The sequence below is a fragment of the Physeter macrocephalus genome, chromosome 10 (genome assembly GCF_002837175.3).
Source record: "Physeter macrocephalus isolate SW-GA chromosome 10, ASM283717v5, whole genome shotgun sequence".
NCBI classification, from domain to species: Eukaryota; Metazoa; Chordata; class Mammalia; order Artiodactyla; family Physeteridae; genus Physeter; species Physeter macrocephalus.
Genome location: NC_041223.1, coordinates 35,840,563 through 35,861,682, shown reverse-complemented (window position 1 = coordinate 35,861,682; position 21,120 = coordinate 35,840,563). Strand labels below are relative to the sequence as shown.

At 36.0% G+C, this 21,120-nt stretch overlaps 1 protein-coding gene across 1 annotated transcript in view; it reads left to right on the top strand.

Annotated features, from left to right (window-relative positions):
• RSPO3 (R-spondin 3) overlaps nucleotides 1-21,120 on the top strand; it is a 77,759-nt gene that overhangs the window by 32,009 nt on the left and 24,630 nt on the right. The window contains exons 2-4 of the mRNA XM_007130717.4: nucleotides 634-825; nucleotides 2,406-2,552; nucleotides 7,209-7,406. Coding sequence (XP_007130779.1) covers nucleotides 634-825; nucleotides 2,406-2,552; nucleotides 7,209-7,406 — 537 coding nt within the window. The remainder of the gene's footprint in view (nucleotides 1-633; nucleotides 826-2,405; nucleotides 2,553-7,208; nucleotides 7,407-21,120) is intronic.

The window sequence follows — 21,120 nt, the reverse complement described above, 5'->3', positions numbered from 1 at the left end:
ACATTTTCACCATTATATCAATTTGAACTGATAAATATTAAACTCATGTGAGAAGAAATGTTTCAGGAAAGCATTGGCAAGGAGTGAGGAGCTGAATAGTTACATAGTTGCAGAATCAGTTTGCTTTGAATCAAAGAGTGAAATGGTGTTCTCTAATAGACCAGATGAAAAAGATATCTTAAAAATTAGTGTCATTACTCAGATTAAGCCCCAGTCTATGTTGTCATCCTTATTTGAAGACATTAGAGACATCCACCACATAAATGAAAAGCAAAACTAATATGTATTGATTTCAATGAGTGAGCACAAAATACCTGTCTCTAATCTGCCAGGGTGCTAGTTCAGTGAGGATACTTCCACTAGGTATATACTATCTATAAATATTTTGAGGCAATATATTCTTATTTTTCAAATGCTCAAATTTTAAGAACTTTGAAATTAAAACAATATATGTATGTATTAAAGGGAAATACCAGATCACAGAAAAGAGGGAAAAATTCCCAACTTATTCACCCATTACCACCAAATTGAAAGCTAATAAAAGAAAATGTGTATCCTGCCCAGAGAATGTGATTGAACTTCTATATCTATGATTTAACTTTCATTTTTGTCTTTCTACATTTGTCCCCCTAGTGCATCCTAACGTCAGTCAAGGCTGCCAAGGAGGCTGTGCAACGTGTTCAGATTACAATGGATGTTTGTCATGTAAGCCCAAACTATTTTTTGTTCTGGAAAGAATTGGCATGAAGCAGATTGGAGTGTGTCTCTCTTCATGTCCAAGTGGATATTATGGAACTCGATATCCAGATATAAATAAGTGTACAAGTAAGTGTCTACACAAAATTATGTTTTTATCTCATCCTTGGGGGACTTTCCAGATTTGAAATGGCCTCTAGCCATATTTGTAATATTCAATGGTAAGTAAATAATAATATTTACCTGACACTTAGGCTAAACCGTACTTGAACTTAGCCCTCAGGGCAGGAAGATTTTCACCACTATAAAAAATACTCCCGTTTTGAGGGGTGTTTCTTTCATCGTAAAAACAAAAACGGAGAACATGGTAATCATTCATTGAACCTGTAGAAAGGTACCACAAGCACCAGTGCCACATGAGTTCCCACCACCATCACAAAATCCAAGTATTTAATGACTGAAAGAAGTAATTCAGCTATTTTCGCTTCAAGAAGGATTCTGGTACAGCAACTGAAACGTTTATTTATCAGTTGGAGTTAAATGTTGGAAACACTCTCAGATCACATCTCATCTGGACTGAAAGTTTACTCTCCACACTGTAGACCCAGTAACCTTTCGAAATGTAAAGTAGGAAATATCACTACTCTAGCATACATCACATGTGGCTGCCTTCCTCTCCATACTCAGCTCCTACGACTGCCCCTCAACCACTTTGCACTAACCTCACTGGCCTTCTTGCAAGATCTTCCCACTTCAAGGCTTTTGAAATGACTGTTGTACACTCACCGTCGTGGCAGTTTGGAAAACTCTTTGCCCACACCTTTGCTTGGCGGGCTCTCTCCTTCCATTCAAGATTCTGCTCAGATGTCACCTTCTCACAGAGGCACTCCATGACCGTCTTGTCCAAAATAATCAACCTCTTCCCTTCATCAGTCATTTTTTATATCTTTTTCCTACCTTTTGTTTTTGTCGTGATTTTTTTCCAGAGCACTTATCACTCTGGAAGTAGACTGCTTAGTTTCAAAGACCACTCTGCTCTGTGGTCCTGAGCTAATTACCTAACCTTTCTGAATCACAGTTTCCTTCTCTGTAAAATGAGAATCATAACAGGGGCTACCTCACTGGGTTATTGTAGGGTTTAAATGACAATATTGTAAGATACTTGTAGCAGTGTATGACATACAGTAATCACCAATATAAGGATCAACTATCATTATTGTTTATTGTATCTCCCCTCCTAGAATGTAAACTTTGTGAAGTATTGGGCCTTATCTCTCTTTTGTATGCCGCTGTCAACGTACCTAGAATAGGGCTTGGCAGACAGTAGGCAATCAAATATTTGTTGAATTAACAAATAGACCTCAAGAGCAGCACAAAGGCAATATCCTAGTACATTTCATTAAAGTTCTAATGAAACATTTTCACTATCATTTAATATAAATAGACACTTGGTCTTATAAGCATTCTTGTCAACATTTTTTTCATAAGGCAACAAATACAATAATTTTGAGATCAACGACTGGTGTACATCAACTAAATGACTATGGAGGAATCTTTAATTTGGTTTGGCAAAATAATTTCGAGCCTAAGTGTTTGTTTGACATACAAGTTGCATGTGCCTGTGTTGTAAGCATACAGAACTGGACCAACAATAAATAGTTAACTGACGCTAATGGAAGCATATTTCTCCTTTCTTTTTTCGTTTTCAGAATGCAAAGCTGACTGTGATACCTGTTTCAACAAAAATTTCTGCACAAAGTGTAAAAGTGGATTTTACTTACACCTTGGAAAGTGCCTTGACAATTGCCCAGAAGGGTTGGAAGCCAATAACCATACCATGGAGTGCGTCAGTATTGGTGAGGAGGAGCTCTAAGACTTAGGAGGGATGAGAAACACCAGAGATGATAATGTCAGTCTCCATGGAAATGCTCTCAAAGTCCTGTCTCACAAGAGCCTGAGGGACCAGCTCTAAGAGGCTTGCTCCCTCCTTCTTTACAAAGATACCATCCTAATGGGCCTTACTCAGCGTGTATCACAGTAAATTTAACACCCTGTGCATGCACCGTTATTTCTTAGGCACTATCGATAACTGTTTCAACTATTGTGATCATTACAGATTTATTTTGTATCATTATCTAATGAAGTTTTACTTACAGTAATTTATATGTATACATGCACACTTCCATATATATACATATATGTGTATATATATATACATATATGTATATACACACACACACACACACACACACACACACACACACAAATTTGATCTTGAACTAAATTTCCACCTTAGGTTAAGAGTTTCCACCTAGATCTAATGTCAACCAGTGACCAAACTTATTTTCCAAAAGGAGGAAACATATTCTCTGGATACAGCCCTTTAATACTCAGTAGATGGATCAAAGACTTAGAGAACCGGATCTGATATGGTTAAAAAAAGTCTCACTTTTTGCTCTCACACTGCTTTGCTGAAACGCCCTGCTTGCACAGGTATTCAGAGACAAGGAGAGGATTTTGGACTTAAACTGACAGAAGGACCCAGTCCCAGGGCCTGATTAATTGCAGGCTGAGTTTCCTGGAGGGGAGGTTCCTCAGACAAGTTGTTTGTCTAATAACGGATCACTGTCAGGCTATATTTTCCCTGTTTTAAATGGTGTGCAGCTACTACAGCTACGAGCTTGGTGAACAGTTGGGGAGCAGATGCTAAACCAAATGGGGAAGCAGCGTACTAAATCTCAGAATCCCCTGGGCAAGAGCTGCCAGAACCTTTTGATACTGCAGTGCTGTTGGCAAATGCACACAATTGTCCCCTTGATTCAGTGCAAGATAGTCTCCAGGACACCCCTGGGCTCCCCACAGACAGATCCATTAGAATCTTAAGTACTGGAGAAATAACTCTAAAGTGGTGGTTTAACCGTTTCAGGTCCACATGAGACATTTATTTCTAAACAAAGTTTTTGTGAGAAGGAAACAAATAGATGATATTTTAAAAATAATCTCAGAAGCATCTGGAAAACAACTTTCCTGAAACAGCTCATGGCTCAATTTGGTTCCGTCTTATTTTTTCCTCTAGTCAATAAAAACACAGAAAAATAACTTAGAAATAGGGTAAAAGGTACATGAGAAAGCACTTCAAGTTCATCTCTCTGTAGGTCCTGAGGGCTGATGATTAGAGGTGATAACTTCCAAACTGTGGAGAAAATAGGAAACAGTTCTGAAATTATTCAGGGACAGAAATTCAGGATAAGTTGTGGAAAGTTTGTGATATTGCTCTACCCAGGAAAGGGGCGAATGTTTAGATTTTCTTAGTTGTTGAAGGTGTAGCATCAGTCCTTCAAAGGCCATTTATTTAAATGTGTTACTGCTTTCCTATCAGAGAGCATTTAACACCTGGCACTGTTGGATTAGCTATTAAGGCTTCCTGGTAATTTGTAATACTATTTAGACAAAGACTGTTTGGTTAACACAATTATGTTTAAGAAATTCATATATTTCAGAATAGGGGTTAGCAATCTAAAAGCCATTTAGTGAATCAGGCTCATTGAACAGATAGGTGTAAATGACCTAGGACATAGGAATAGGCAAATCAACAACTTTAGTTCCCAGCTGGCTCTTGTTGCTTGCTCCATAAGGGATGTCTCCCATCACGTGGTATCTGGCCTACAAGCACTGTGTGGACCATGCCCGTGGGCTTGCCTCAGAGTTTCACAAAAAATGATGACTTGCTTGATGATCACAAAGGACCATTAAAGGCTGTTCCTTTAACAAATATGAAAACTAGGACCCAGAGAGCTGAAATGGTGATCCCAAGGACACAATGTGAGTTATTGTCAGTGCTATAATTAGTACCTCTACTCTAGCTCTCTAGGGCAGAGGTTGAAGAATGTGTCTCTCCCTTTGCTAAAATCTATACTGCATGACTTGTTTCTTACCCAGATTTTAAATTGAGAGAACACGTCATAAACAGAGAAAACACCACCTTCATACAGAGCTAGGGTAAAAGATTTATGTCACAACATACCCACTCCTCATGGTTTGCAAGTCAAATTAAGCAAAAATGTCGACTGAATCCAATTTTATAGGAGAATGTATTTCTTCCACTTTGTGCTCCAGAAATTTGCTTCCTTTCTGCACTGTCATTCTGCCATCCTCATTGCTCTTCTTGGAGAGTTGGTGCTGTTCAACTAGTCACAGAGGGAAGATATCTAGCTCCAAACAGTGAGTAGCAAAGAACATGGCCTTGCTATGTTCTCTCTGGAACCATGCAGTCAGGCAGCAAGAATGAGAACAAATGAATAATGTTGTAAGACCATTACTGGTGAAATATCCAATTCAACTTTTCTTCCAATTCAAGAATCCCTTTTACAGCATTCCAGGTTGATTATCAACCACACCATGACCACTTCCAGGGACAAGGAGCTAACTACATTTTTGAGACACTTGTTTCATTAGTGAACAGTTAAACGTTCCAGTGTTAAGATTGGTCTTAATACAGAAGATAGAAGAAATGCAGTTTCTGTTTTTTTCTTAATTACCTCTTAACCAAATAGTGCCCCAGATCTATATTGTTCATTTAATGACCTGAATACTACTTAAATCAACCTATTTGTTGCCTTCACATGATCAACAAAGTTTCCATTCTTTCCAAAAATATTTTTTGGATGCTAACATTAAAGGTTCATTTGAAAGTATTTAGCTAAGAAAATTTCTTCTCCTCTCAAGGCCTTTTAACTATCCCATCTTATTAGAGCTCTTTGTATCTGAACTCGCTAGTTGTGAATATTTTTCCTCCTTCTTCTTCAATGGAATAATCTAAGATTGGCACTAAAATTTTATTTTTAGAACCATTCATCATCTGACTAAAGACTCATAGCTACCTATGTTGTAATTTTTTAAATCTGTTTTTCTTAAGTCTAGGTGTACATTTGCCTAGACCACCTTTGCTTTTATGAAAATCACCAAAGTTTGGATCATTTCCACATCACGTAATTTTTTTCTAATTTAGTCCATGTAGTTCTGGCATTGAATGAATACTGGACAAAGTTACAGCTCACAAACTTGGATTTTTATTTTTCCATTTGCTTTCTTGGAGGTGTTTTTATTTGTATGTGCAAAGCTCCCCTACTTTTTAATGACTAATATTGGGATCAGAGATATGACCTTAACTGGCAAGAGATTATGATATCATTAAGTGATTTGGTTGCTCTGTTCTTTAACCAACTGAACATGAAGACTCCTTTGAAAGTGGTTCAGTAAAGTTCATTTAAGTTCATAGAAACTTAAATTCACTTATCTAATCATTTCCATTCAACTCTGTGTTGCATTCAGATACCTGAAAGTGACTGAAAAAGCATGTGAAAAAAATGTATTGTGAATGGTTTTAAACTTCTGAAACATTTAGGTTATATTTCTTGAGGTTGTATGAAAAATAGTATTCTGCTCTAAAATAAGGATTCTTTAAATCAGAAGGCAGCAAGGTTACTGGGAATTTGTTTTTGTGGAGAGAGAGTCATATCATCTGAAAGAGTTACTGTTGCAAGCCGTTTCCGTTGTAAGTCAGGAAATTTTATGAACATAAATATAAGAATATCACCTTGCAGGTGTTTATTTTTATTAGAAGTGCAAAAATCTGTTATAATACCTTGTAAAGCCAAGATTGAAAAGATTGATACACACAGAAAAAAGGAAAAATCTACAAAAGTTTTAGAAAAAGTATATCAGTTCATCCTAGAAGTCAGCCAGTCAGGTGAATTCTAGAAGCAGTTTATCAGCTGAAATTGACCCAGAATTCACTTAAAATAGATACTGCTATGCCTGATCTACACCCATGAATAAATGACAATATTTAAGTATGCAAGAAAAGGCACATGAAGTAGAAAAAGCAGTGAGTTGTAGGCCAAGGACCTGAATTCATTTTTTGCTTAATCACTCTCTAGCACAGAAGTTCTCAAAGTGTGTTCTCAGTACCTGCAAACGTGCATCACGTGTATCATTAGAAATGCAAATTCCCAGGCCCCACCCCAGGCAACTGAATTGGAAACTCTGGGTGGTGAGAGGTCCAGCATTCTTTGTTTTAGCAAGTCCTCCCTGCAGGTGATTCTATTGCACACTAAACTTTGAGAATCGATTCTCGAGTAGGTAATAATGACTAACCTATCAAGTTATGGTCAGGATCAATCAATAATTGTAGCAGTGCTCTAGAAATTTAAAGCATTGGTCAGTTGTGAATAATTACATTCATGCCTGGGTTAATCGTATCTACAGTGGAAAGTAAACCCAATGCAAGAGTGAGTTTACCTGATAATATGAGGACCAAAAAGTGGAAAACATTCTATTCCTGCTTTCACTTTCTCTTTGTTTTATCTTTAAGTCATCTTGCCCAACTTTGTTCTGCAGGATTTCTGCTCAGAATTTGGGCAAGTATTGATGAAAGCAAGGCTTCTTGTTTATTTAACAATTGTGAAACTATGTGTGAGCAAACTGAGGCTGTTTCTGGTGTTCTGTTTCAGTGCACTGTGAGGCCAGTGAATGGAGTCCTTGGAGTCCGTGCACGAAAAAAGGAAAAACGTGTGGCTTCAAAAGAGGGACTGAAACACGGGTCCGAGAAATAATACAGCATCCATCAGCAAAGGGTAACCTGTGTCCCCCCACCAGTGAGACAAGAAAGTGTACAGTGCAGAGAAAGAAGTGTCAGAAGGGAGAACGAGGTACAATCATACTAATAACGTGTGCTTGTTTGAATCCTCATGATTTGATGCAAATTTCACTTTATTTCTTAGGAAACATTTATTATTATCACTCATGTCTGAAAACCCTAAAATGTGTACCAAACAAAGAATATGTTGGCTGTAAACTACAGAATATCGATGTGGTAATTTTTTAAAATGGAGCTTGATATCAGAACTTTACACAAAAGTGTGCTAATTGAATCTTAGGGAAGGGGGCTGCATTATAAGCATATAACATATGCCTATATCTTCCTTTTGGGCTATTATCTTTCCTATCATCTACCTTCCTAGTACCTGGAAAACTTAGGGGAAGCCTAAGAAACACAAGGTCTAATAACATTTGGTACACGAGCATGGTGAATACCAGCCATCAGCTTACTCCTTTCTTCACTGCCTACAAACCAAAGTAGTGCAATTAGATGTTAAGCTTTTGTAGCTGAACATATTTTAAAGGTTACATATTTTATGAGTATAATACAAGCATTCGTGACATTTTATCCCCAGATTTTTTTTCATATTACAGTAATTTCATACAGCAGATTATAGAACCTACCAAATCAATATTAAATAACTCTGTGTAAGGGCTGTTCTGAAGTCATATGAGTGCCAAGGAAAAATATATCATTTAATCTGATGCTTTAAGGTGATTAAACTTCCATATAGAAGATCTGCAGTTGTTGACTTTTAAAATATAATTTTTCCATCTTTCTCACTAATCCTCAGCACCACTGCCTACAAATATGTTATGTAGCTATTGGTGAGCCTATAAATGATCCTCTCAATTAATTGCAGCTTGGCTGACTCTGTAGTTGAACTTCCTTCGCTTATTTCATTCATTCATTCATTCATTCAACATCATTTTATTGAATTTTTATTTTATGGCCACACATGGTGCTAAGCCCTGGGGATTCACAACTGAATAGGGTACCATCTCTATCCTGAAGGTATACTCAGAGTCCAGTAAAAGGTTGAGATGTTTAAGCAGATAATCACAATATCACATAATAAGGGAGGTTTGGTGTGTGGAAAATTTCGATGGAAACACAGAAGAGGATGCTGTGAAAACTTGAACTTTGCTCATACAAGAAAGAACTTGGGTCACCCGTACTTTGCAGTGTCTTTCACTGTACCAAAAGACCAAATTGACCATCATCAGGATGGATACAGCCTGTCGTTGCCATTAGTAATCAAGTAGTTAATGTGATAAACTTTTTGAATACATGGATTATTTTAAGGGAACTTTAAGTTTTTGTAAATTTATAAGAGGTTTTGATTAAAATTAGGTTGAAGGAATGAAAGTTGGCTAGTGAAAAAGGTCTTTCTGGCATTTGTTACCAATTAATTTAAAACATCTTAGATTTTAAAAGTTGGATTTGGAAATCAAATATTTCGTCACTCTACTTGTTGGTAAGCTCCCATAGCCGTACATTTACTTATGTTTACTAAATTTTCTTAAAATTTAATGACTTACAGGTGGTCTTTGTTCATATTATTCTTTCCACAAAGATTCTACATTACTAATCAGTATTTAGTATACTTTGCTTTTAAAATATAAGTGAAGAAAATCTCATCCCATAGAAAAATTAAATTATGACACTAATTACATTTTCTTCTTTTATTTGAGGATGTGGTCTTCTAATATATTTTGCTAGCACTGACTTAAACATTAACATTGAAAATGTTAGTTTTTAAACTAGCAACAACTAAGATAAGTAATGCCATAAGAAGTTTAAAATAGTAACCTGTAACATAAGCTTGACTTAAAAATTTCTTTCTGGTCCTTGTTTCTTCCCCTCTGAGTAGGATACAGTGACATTTTATGTTTACAAAGAAAATGTTATACAACTAGAAAATTTTAGGTGCTTTGTTCTTTTTCAAATTTGATAATCCATAGACTACTAAGTAGGAAATGTGGATTACATGTATAATTAAATTCAAGATTTAGTTTCATTTTTATTTAATTTTCATTCATCTTTTTATATGCCTGTCAAAAATGATTTCTCAAGTAGCCTAGAAATGTAAGATAGGAAGGTAACCACTTCTCCCTTCATTCCTTACTTCTCTAACCTATTAGTTTTCTTAACTTCTCTTAATGGTAACTCAAATATCAAAAATATATCTATTTGAATATGAAGAAACCAAACAGAAAAGTAATTATGACCCCTGGACATGCCACTGTATCAAATATCACATCAAAATAATAACACTACCCAGAGTCTTCTCGTTTATATTGTCTATCTCAGAGCTATACAATAGTGATAAATATAAACACAATAAAGTGATGAAGACATGATTTCTCCTACCACTAGAATAGCTATTACTTGAGTTGCACCTAAATGATTGTAGATTCATAAAATAACATCATTTAGGTTCATGGCTGAGCATTTTCAGATGAGAAAGCTAAAAGATAAGGTTTTTTTTTTTAAATGTAGCCTGAAAATCTTGAATTTAAACTTACATCTATCTTCCCTGCCCAAGAGGTTAACAATAGACAGAAGTAGATCACTCATATTTGGAAAAGGTATGGAGCATGTGTTCAGGAAGTTTTCTGCTGTGTTGTAATTGCCAAAGGCAAGGTCTCCAGGGAAGAATGATAAGATCCAGAAATGACTTTCTAAAATGTACACAAAGAAGAAGCTGAATAGGAGGAACTAGTTTTTAGTAACAGAATGGATTATTCTAGTTGTGAGATGCATATTTATATATATGAAATTTTCATATATATATGAAAAATTGGTTGCAAAATCTTACACATACACACATTTTTCTATACTAATATTCTTCTCATGCTTAGAATAGTTATAGTAAGTTAATCTGAGGAGATAAATGTCATTTCTGTAGCCCCAAATCTAAACTTTTATCTGATGTACTACTTGTTTGCACATTTAGGATTATTTCCCTTTACCTGGCATGCTGCCTTTTAATATCTTAACTTCTCCATCAATTACTAGCTTTAATAAGAAGTTATTACCATTGCAGTAGTTTCTAGCTTGAGCCTATCTCAATTGAATTATATATCTGAAATGTCAAAGATATATAATATTTATTTTAAGAGATTATGAAGGCTAACATATATACTAGTATCACATATGCCTTAAAACAATATATTTTAAATAGAAGTAAACAAGGAGAAAATGCACTTTTAATGGCTGCCGACTCATACTTATTAACTCATTTGATATATTGCTTGTAACCATCTTAGATAAGGGGAAGTGAAACAGAACAGGGGAGCATATATGTGTCTGCATTTGATGCAAAAGAGTGATTTTTTTTGTTTGGGTTGGAAGGCAGGGTACAAAGAAAGGACGATCACCAAAATGTTTCTCATTCATTTGTACATTTCTTTAATTAACTGAAGAGAATTTCCTGTAGGTTCTGGGTTTTGAGGCAATTCACAAAGAATGAAAGAAATTTTGTTCTTTGGTGAATTGCATGAAGATCCTAATTAATTACATGTAGTACATGATCTTGGGATAGAAAGGAGAGAGAAGAACAGAGTCATGGAAGAAATGGGGCAGGGTCTACTTTCTTGGTGTAAAGAAGAAATAGCATCCTTCCTAGCAGAGAAGGAGAAAAGGAATCCATTAAAATATAAATAAATAAAATGTCCAGAGACATTTCAAGGGAAGAAACAAGTGTGGGAACTATTGCATTATCTGAACATACTGAAGGTCACCTTATGTGCCTTCCCAAAATTAAAAGTACAGTTGTAAAGTTCTACTAGGTTTTACATAGAAGAAAAGTGTTATATGTTAACTTACAAATTGCTGTTAATCATGTTTTCAAATACCAGTATTATAAATATGCATTATATTTATCATGAGCACTATATTTAAAGTTACAGTAAAATTTGTTTTTAAAAAAGGAAACAAATAAAAAAATGAGTCTGCTTTGTTCCCAGGTTTGCACCTCTGTCTTTTAGTTTACTTCTTAAAATCTTTATAACAACTACTCCAGTGATGAAGAGTTGAGTTTTCTACAGGAAGGATTCATATTAAAGATTCAGTCAAATTCAAAACAAGACATTTAGCCAAGATTTTCAGAACAGTTCTCAAAATCCAAATAGAAGGAGTCATTAGCTTACAATTGTAGGATGCCAACTGGCTTGGAGAATTTTGATGATGGCCTCTCATCACCATCATCATGGAGGAGGACCAGCTGGCCTACAGACACTCATCCTGTTTAAGCACTGGAGGATGGGAACTTTCTGCTCTTCCTCTACACCCAATCAGTACACTAGCCCTTTAACATAGGTCAGAGAAAATTCGACAAAGTACAGAGCTGAGATAAGAACGGCATTAAAGACTGTGGTTTTCAACCAGGCATGATTTTGCTCCCCAGGGCACACTTCTCATTGTCACACTTGGAGGAGGGGGATGCTACAGGCATCTAGTGGGGAGAGGCTGCTAAATATTTTACAATGCAGAGGACAGCCTCACATCAAAAATTATCTGCCAGTAGTGCCAAAGATGAGAAACCCTGGTATAAACTCAACAATCTCTCTTTGTTATCCCTCTTTGAGGCCATGTTAGTCCTTACCCAAATGGGTTTTTTGTTTAGATTCTGGGAAGGACCAGTGAAAACCTTTCATTGCCACCAATGGAAACCTACACATGGTGCAGACCTTTGGTAACAAGAACAATTTGGTGAAACAGAGGGGAAATTTTTGCCCCCCAATCATTACAAAGGTAATAATCAATTTTATGGAAAATTAATATTCTTTGAATTTCAAATATTCCAGTACCACACGAAAATATTTAGCTATGTTTAAAACCTTCAAGAAAGGTAGTCTATTGCAAATAAATAATGCCTTTCACTCTGAGCAATGTTCCTTAATACAAATGTATGGACTTTCTCTTAAAGGCTAAGCCCAGGTTTTCATTTAATGTCCCCAATGGAGAGGCCTGTCATTTGTTTAATCACTATGTAGCTCTCTCTCCACTGAGATAAATTATGTGGCTACAGTCATCTCTTGTTTTTTAATACACTCCTATCTACTAGGTTTAAACCATATGAAACTGCCATTTTTGTTGATTATAAATGGTCAAATATAAGCAGTTTCATAGGGTTCAACCTAATACTCCAAAATTTTCTCTCTGAATTTTGTAAATACTAGAACTAGACCTAGAGTACCATTGTTACTGACGAAAACATTGCAGTTTGTATATGCCACAACTTAATTTAAATATTAGGCTTTTAATATTAATACAGGTATGCTATTGTTTTTGAAGGATGTAGGCACTCCTAACCTCTGAAGATCCTCATAAAAATATGGTTTATCTTTGGGTCCTTTTCAGTTATGCTCACTCATGGCCTATGCACTGATTTATTTGATTACGTATTTTCTCCTTTGCCATATTACTCAACTCTTATTCTTCTTTGTTTCTTTCCCACCAATTACAGCTTAATCTTTGAAGCATCAAATCAGCTTGCAAATTTCACAGCTATGTGTCAGAATTTATTATCCATATAGTTAAAGAGTGTTATCACCTCTGTGACAGGCGCCAATTTCTTTCATTGATTCCTCTGACATTGACATTACAGTGGCAGGATCTTTGCAAGCATTCTCTGTTGCCCAGGTTTGTGGGTTGAAGACCATGCTAAGATGGTTTATATATGCACAGTTTACTTCCCTCTGTAATAATGGAGCTGAAGGATCACATCCAGCACCTAGACAGATTTTGGAAAAAGTAAAATGACAGTTACTAGGTTTCTTGCCTTGAGCACATTTTACAATTACATTGTATGTTCTTAAATTTCTCAGTGTTAATGAAAAGTTCTGCAGAAAATAAGAAGCCTTTTATTTCATGTTTTGCAATCCCAGGTACTATACCATTTTTTATAATTCAACCAGCAGTTATTATCTTTTTAGAATCAATACCAAGTTCATACCATTAAATTTTCGTAGGCTCTCTAAGATTTTGGGGACATTCATAGTCGTCAAAATTCATGGTGGGCATTATTCACAGTGGGAAAATATTTAAGTGTTGTTATCTTTGTAGTCCCTACCTTGCTTTGGTGGTAGAAAAATCATTTTTAGGCTTCTGTGCTGTGTTGGTGTGTATACTGCAGCATCTCTATTCTAAAACAATCTTTATAATAAATTATTCTTGCAAATGCTTATACTTTCTGAGATTTCCTTGTTGTGATTTTTATAAATATCTAATGCTTTTCAACCCATTGGTATGTGTAACATAACACCCACTGGTCAGTCTGTTGAACAGAGCAGTAGCTGTAGTAAACAAAGCATTCTTCAGCCCCCAACCAAACAACGATCTTGCCATTGTTTAGCTCCTGTGCATCGGGGTGAAGTTGTTTCAGTTAGCTTTTGCTGCATAAGAAATAACCCCAAAACACACAGGCTTAAAACAACCACCATTTATTTAACAGTAAATGTGAGTGGGTAATATGGGCTGGGATCCACTGTGCAGTTCTGGCTGACTCCCTCATGTGGCAGACTGGTTGAGGACGGAGGAAACTGCTGTTTCTATCATCCTCAAGGTAGCTAGGGGTTCTACAAGGTTCTAAGAGGGAGAGAAGAAGCAGTTCCTCTTGAGTTTGGGTTCAGAACTGGCACAATTTTACTTCCACCATGTTCTGTTATTCTATGCAAGTTACAAGGCCAGTCCTGATTCAAAAGTTGAACTAGATTTCACCTCTTGGGGGAGAAGTCCCATAGTTACTTTGCAACTTGGCATGCACATACAGGGATGAGTGGAGAATTGTAACAGTTTTTTCCATCCTCCACAGAGGTCTTTCTCTTGTTTGCAATTAGATGAGTGTGATTGCTCGTTTATTCAACATTCTCTTCCTATCTAATGCAGTGTCTCTTCCTTTGTAAAAACACTCAGTGGTTGATACAGGAGATGGTATATAGGAGATTATTTCTACTGTATTTTCCAGTTTGTAAAGGGCAGAATAGGAAGAATAAATAAAAAGCCAGGCCAGGATACCTTCATACACTCAACACATGTTTATTAAAGCACCAGCTATGTGCTAGGCACTTTTAGGTGCTGAAGATATAGCAATGGACAAGAAAGACAAAAGTCCCTGCCATCATGAATCTAGATCTTGGTGTCATGGTTTATGTTGGTCCACAAAGTAAAGACAATCGATGATCAGCTCACTTGTAGCATATGCTTGTGTGGACAGTTTTCATCTTTGCGATTTTTTTCTGTGGGTAGCTGCAGTTTCATTAGTTTGCTAACACATTTACAAAGACATTTGTTTATGCTGGCAAAAACGAAATATCGCTGCCTACTTTTTGTTTTGGTCTCAAGGCAAATCTATTTTTCTGTGACCACCATGTTGATATGCTAATATGTTTTTGTGAGATGGCTAAGTAGGGTTAAAGGTACAGCTTGTGGCTGTGGAACAGAGCTGACTTAACAGGCCCTTTGGAGAAATGACCCTGAGACCCTGGCTTCATGTGCAGCCTGTTGTAGCCAACTGAGATCTCTGCCAATTAGGAGGGTTCCCTAGAGACAGCCTCAGAGAGCATCAGCATAAATTTAAATTCTGGACCCCCAAGTATGGTTTCCAAAAGGGCCTTCTTGTCCTTTGCTAATTACAAAGTAAACATTTCTCCAGCAAAAAAGACACTTCCTCCTTTCATGCTCCTGTCCTCCTTCCCACCTCCCTAACACACTCACTCTTTGAAACTGCTGGTGTTGCTGAAACCTCTTTGGCAAAGAAGACACCCCACATTTGAAGGCACAAAAGAATTATTCTTTCCATAGATCATTATCTTATTCTCGTTTTATCGACTCCAGTAACTTCTTAGTAGAAGTGTTACAGACTAACTTTGTAGATTGTTACAGCCTGACAGAAAAGACTGGTTACCTCTTCCACAGGCCTCCCAAGAGGTGTGACCAATCAAATACAGCCAGGTTACAATTAAATTCCCTGACCTCATTGAAACAGAAACATTCTCAAACTTGTTTACATTAAAACCGTATCATTTTTAGCACCACAAAAGGGAAAGACCACTCAAATGGTTTAATTCTTGTACATTGCTGTCAAAGCAGACCCCAGATAGAATGTGGTATATTTTTGTACTAATGACAAATCCAAGCGTAAAGTTTTCGGCACAGTGGCTGACATCAGTGTACATTAACATGTACAAAATGGGTGTAAATGAGAAATTCTTCATAACTTGTTATTCCACTTAGTTTCTGCTCTCTTCCACAGGTACTTCACTTGCCATTTAATTTTCTATTCAGTTGCCTTTTCCTTTTGGTTAAAGCACCCCATTCCTCATGTCCTAAATTGGAAATGCTTTTCTATCATTTTTCTTACTGTTTTTCAGTTTTTCCAAAAAATTATTTGCAAATGTATGTAATTATTATTTTAACAGAAAAACAATATCTGAGTGTTTATCTTTCATTGACAGTCCTTTTTCACCAAGGCCACTGTTACCTTCTGTGTATTCATCAGGATATTTGAAAAGACAGATTTCAAATTACCTTAAGCAAAAGAAAACTATTTGCTGAAGACACAGTTTGCTCTAAGTGCTCAAACAATATCATTGGTTCCATCTTCTTCTCTCCTCTCTCTTTCTTGCCATTTCAACTCATCCTGCCTCTGTGTCTGTTTATTGGCCTTGTTCTCTCCTGCTACAGTGAGTCTGTCTCTACTCACATGGAAAGCTGGCTCTGGGAAGCCCTAAATCTATATCCACCTTGCTCTTGGTCCAGAAGGATAGTGAGCTGTCTCCTTCAAAGTCCATTCATCCAATCTCATAGAAGGTGCAAATTGACCCAGCTTGGCTCACATGTCTACCCTTGGACCCATCACTGTGGCAGAGGAAATGGAGTACTGTGATTGGTCTGCCTGAGTCACATGCTCACTATTGAAGCCAAGGGACACGTGGGCCACTTTGAGTAGCAGTTCTATGTAGAAATGAGTGCTAGGCTGACAAAACAACAGATGCAAATGATCTTCTTCCAAAAAAAAAAAAGCTCAAAATCTAGAAACTTGTACTCTTCTATAGGGTAATCCCTGTCCAATATTATTTATGGAAAAAACATTTAAGTGAAAAAGTGTAACCAAAGTTTTACTCCATCTGTTTTAGACTAGAGAGGCATGTCTAGCATAATGCTAGTAATATTTTAACTAATTTTTTTTCTGATTTTTCTGGTTTACTAGAAAACTTTTTTTGTGAGTAAACTGGCTCTGAAATGAATAGAAAAAGAATCCAGTACTCATATGAAGGGTTTCTGGGATTGATTTGTGCAAGCTTAAGTAAAGACATGTCCATTTCCATTTCTAGCTGCTGAGGTTCTGTGTGAAATGTACCAGTGTGGGTAATGACCTTTTGCTTGATTATACATCAGGCCAGTGAAACTTTAAAATTAACTCAAACCTAATTACTGAACTCTTGTGTTTATACTGTGTATACACCACCCGGTCATAACTCTAGCCTCTGTGAGCCCAAGCTGCCGTAATTGAAAAATATATCTTGTAAAGGCTTGTTTTGTTTATTTGTTGTTTCTGCTGGAAAAGCCTGCCTTTCTTATTTTTGCAAGCGATCAGATTTAGGAAATAGTTTATGAACAGAGTCCAATTACATTTTATATCTCAATGCAAAACATACATTTTTAAATGAGATATCCCTTTTACTTTTGTATGATGTGAAATCTAATGTCTGGAAGCACAATGCAACTTATTTTTCACTGATTTTTGAATAATATCACATTTTAGGCAAGGAAATATCAACATACTGAACTCACACTTGGAAAATATGAATAATTGCTAATTCCAAAAATGAGTCATAGAAATGTATGCATACTCAGGATCAGTAGTTAAAATATCTAATTAATTACAACCTGTGAACAAAAATTATTATCCTAATTTATAGAACGCTAATTAGATAGCTAATTACTTATTTATGGACCATGGACATATGAAATAGTGAAATATTCCTCAAAATAATAAGTACAAACTGTTAACATCTGATGTCATGCGCCTCTGGTTTCCAGCCAACACCAAAATCATAAAGGAAATTTGTTTTGTTTCAAAGTGGTTTGTTTCAATAGCTAAGATGCAGTTTACTGAAGTATTTCTTGGGCAAACTTGTGGTGGATTCACGCTTGTCCACTTTTTCTAATTCTGCTTTGAAATGTGCAGGAGAGGGAGTTTTCCTATTTAACGCCTCTCCCTTGGCCCTTCGGCTTCCTACCATGTTGTATGCCCTTAGCGGCCCTCCTCCTGCTTTGTTTCCTGCCTTAACACCCTTTCCTTCCATTCCTGCAGGTTTCCTCCATTTTCAAAGGATTATATGTTCACAGAATCATTGTTTCTTCTTGTGTTCACAGTCTGCAAAGTAGTTTAATATTTGCAGTGTCAGCCTAGTTAAGTAAAAGAGTACTGAACTAGTTTGGAAACCAAAACCATCTCAGTTCAACTCTAGATCTGGTGTTTATTTTTTTCTTTGTTTAATTTGCAAAAAAGCATTATTTTTAACGTCAGTAATGGTATATATGATATGGTACATATAGATACCATAATGGCATACTACCAATATAACATAATGGTATACATGGATAGCAAAATGTTTTCCCCTTTTTGCTCTTAGTACTACAATAAAAATCTCTATAATGTTAATGAACTGATGCACTCCCTTTCTATCAGAGGTTAAAAAGGTAATATCGATACATCATAGTATTTAGAACACAGGCTCTGGAACCAGAGTACCTGTTTTCAAATCTTAATTGTGCTTTTAACTAGCTGTATGACTTTAAGCAAATTACTTAGGCTTCGTATATCCCATTTTCCTCATCTGTAAAGTGGGGATGATAACAGTAACTACCTCACAGAGTTGTAGTGAAGGAGTGATGTAGCAAGGAGTTAACGTGTGTACAAAACTCTTGAGACTTGTGTCTGGCATCTGGTCAGTGCTCAGTAGTTGTGAGATCTAATAAAAAATAGAGTCCCAAACACTGGATGGAAAAACCAAAGGATGTGCACATTTTTAAAATTAATGTATTCTACCAGATTACTTTTCAAAAAGGTTTGAACAGTTCATATTTGCAGTGTATCAGAAATGCCTATTTCCTTATAAATAGGAAATGCCTATTTCCTTATGCCAAAGCTGGATGTTGTCAGTCCTTTGAAGACTTGCCATTCTGATGGATTAACAATGGTATTCTTTTGTTTTTCTGACTACTAGTAAGGCTGATCATGTAAAATGACAGAGCTGCTATGGAAAACATCATGGTGGTTTGGCAAAAAATTTAAAAACAGAATTACCATATGATCCACCAATTCCAAGTATGCAGGTATATACCCAACATAAATGAAATCAGGGTCTCAAAGAGATATTTGTACATCCATGTTCATAGCAGTATTATTCACAATAGCCAAAAGGTTGAAGCAACCCAGATGTCCATCAATAGATGAATAGATAACAAAAAGTGGTATATAAAAGTACAATGGAATATTATTCACCTTAAAAAGGAAGGAAATTCTATCACATGCTACAACGTGAATGGACCTTAAGAATATAAAGCTAAGTAAAATAATTCTGTCACAAAGACAAATACTGTATGATTCCACCTATATGAAGTACCCAGAATAGTCAAATTCATAGAGATAGAAAGTATTGGGTTGGCAAAACAGTTCCTTCCGCTTTTTCCGTAACATCTTATAAAAAACCTGAACGAACTTTTTGGCCAACCCAATAGAATGGTGGTTTCATGGAGGGAGGCATGGAAATTGCTATTTAATGGATACAGTTTCAGTTTTACAAGAGGAAAAGATTTCTGGAGACTGACGGTGGTGATGGTTGCACAAAAATGTGAATATACTAAATGCCATTGATCTGTGCACTTAAACATGGTTAAGAAGGTAAGTTTTATGTTATGCACTTTTACCACAATTTAAAATAGTAAAAGAAAATAACAGTGCTGGTATTGAAGTAAGGGCTAACCAACCAGTAGCCCTGTGCTAGGGTATTTTATTTGAAACCGTTAAACAAGATGGTTTATAAAATCTTTTATGTTTTTCAAGTAGACTCTGGTAAAACCTGAACTTGACATTTCTATGAACCCTCTGCTACAGTATAGCACAATATGTTTTCTTTGGAAAATTGCTTGAATCTCAGAAAGGAAAAATATGTCAGTGTGCCCCCCAAGGCATTGTGCAGAGGTCATGTCAGATGTCTTAGGGTATATGTTGCTGTAAGCTGTAGGATATTTAGGGTGACAAGAAATAAGTAGCTGTGAACACTAGCTCTCTTGGGAGATACTAACATGCCTGGCTTTGTATTTGCTTGTTTCTTGACTTTCTCCTCAAATTTGTATTCTCTTATACTAATTTATGGAAGTGTGGCTTCCATATTTGCCATCTGAAGCAACAAAACTATGGAAAAGGGACATGACATTTTTAATGTTCCTAACACATACACTGTACACATAACCTTTAGCTTGTAGTAATAGTTAATGAATGGCACCATATCATTTTGAACATCTTGTTATTTGTCCCACCTAATCCCCTAGCACAATGCTTTTTTCAGGATTTTTGTCATTTATCATTTTTGTCAGTTTGTCATTTTTGATTGCTAGATGCAGAATCTAAAACACTAGGTTGCAAACCAGCCTTAAATTGGCTAGGAGCTTAGGAGAACTACTCTGAACACTTTTTGTATAAACTCTAAGGAGGTCAGATTTAGAAAAATCTCAGCTGCTGTACTTGGATCCCATGAGCCACTGACTATTTATAATTAATATTAATAAATGGCAGATGACAGATGTTTATTGCTTAACTAAAAATGTGTGTGCAATACTAAATTTTAAAAAACAAGTTAGTTTGAGACCCAAAGGACTTGAATATATGTATTTAGAATACTGAAAAGAATAAAACTACCAACATGCGATCCAGAATCTTCTAACTGCAAAAACCCAAAGTTCCACAGGAAACATAAAACTATTTTTAATTAATGATATTAAATATTCGATTTGCCATGAAACGCTATTCCTTTAAACTAAAAGGCCTGTTTCACAAGCCTACATTTCTCTGGAAAGGAAGCTTATGAATAATTAAAAAGCCCTTAACTATTGATCTTACTCTCTAAAATCAAGTTGTTTAACATATACAGCTTTTATAGTCAAATTTTTTAAAAAATCCAAATTCTGAGTTGGTTTAAATCCTACTATTCCATGGAGCCCCACTAAATAGTACAACAACTAGAAGGGAATTTTCTCACCACTGGACCCTAAGGGGTAAAGCTAGAGTAGTTGTTACCTATTTATATTATTCCTGGGAACTTGATAAGACAATTTAAATGGAGATGAGACTTCTAGTTATTAAAGAAGAAGTAAAAATGGTTTTCCAGGGTAATTATAGTGGACCCCAAATCACCTTACAAAAAGCCAAAGAAAATACTTTGCTTGGGGTTGTATATCCTTACTCAAATCCAATAACCATATCCATTGACATAGATTCTTTATGATTGGGCTGTGATTTAACAATATGATTTGTCTAAATCTTGGCAGTTTTGCATAATTATCTTATGTAGTTCTTCAATTATTTTGGGCATGTCTGCATTGTTGTTATCTACTCCATTTTAAAAATGAGGAAATTGAGGCTCTGAGTGTGAGTAGTTGACTTTAAATCACACATAGGAAGCAACAGACACAGGACTCAAACCCAGACCTGTCTCCAAGTCCAGTGAAATTTCAAGTAACTGAGGCTG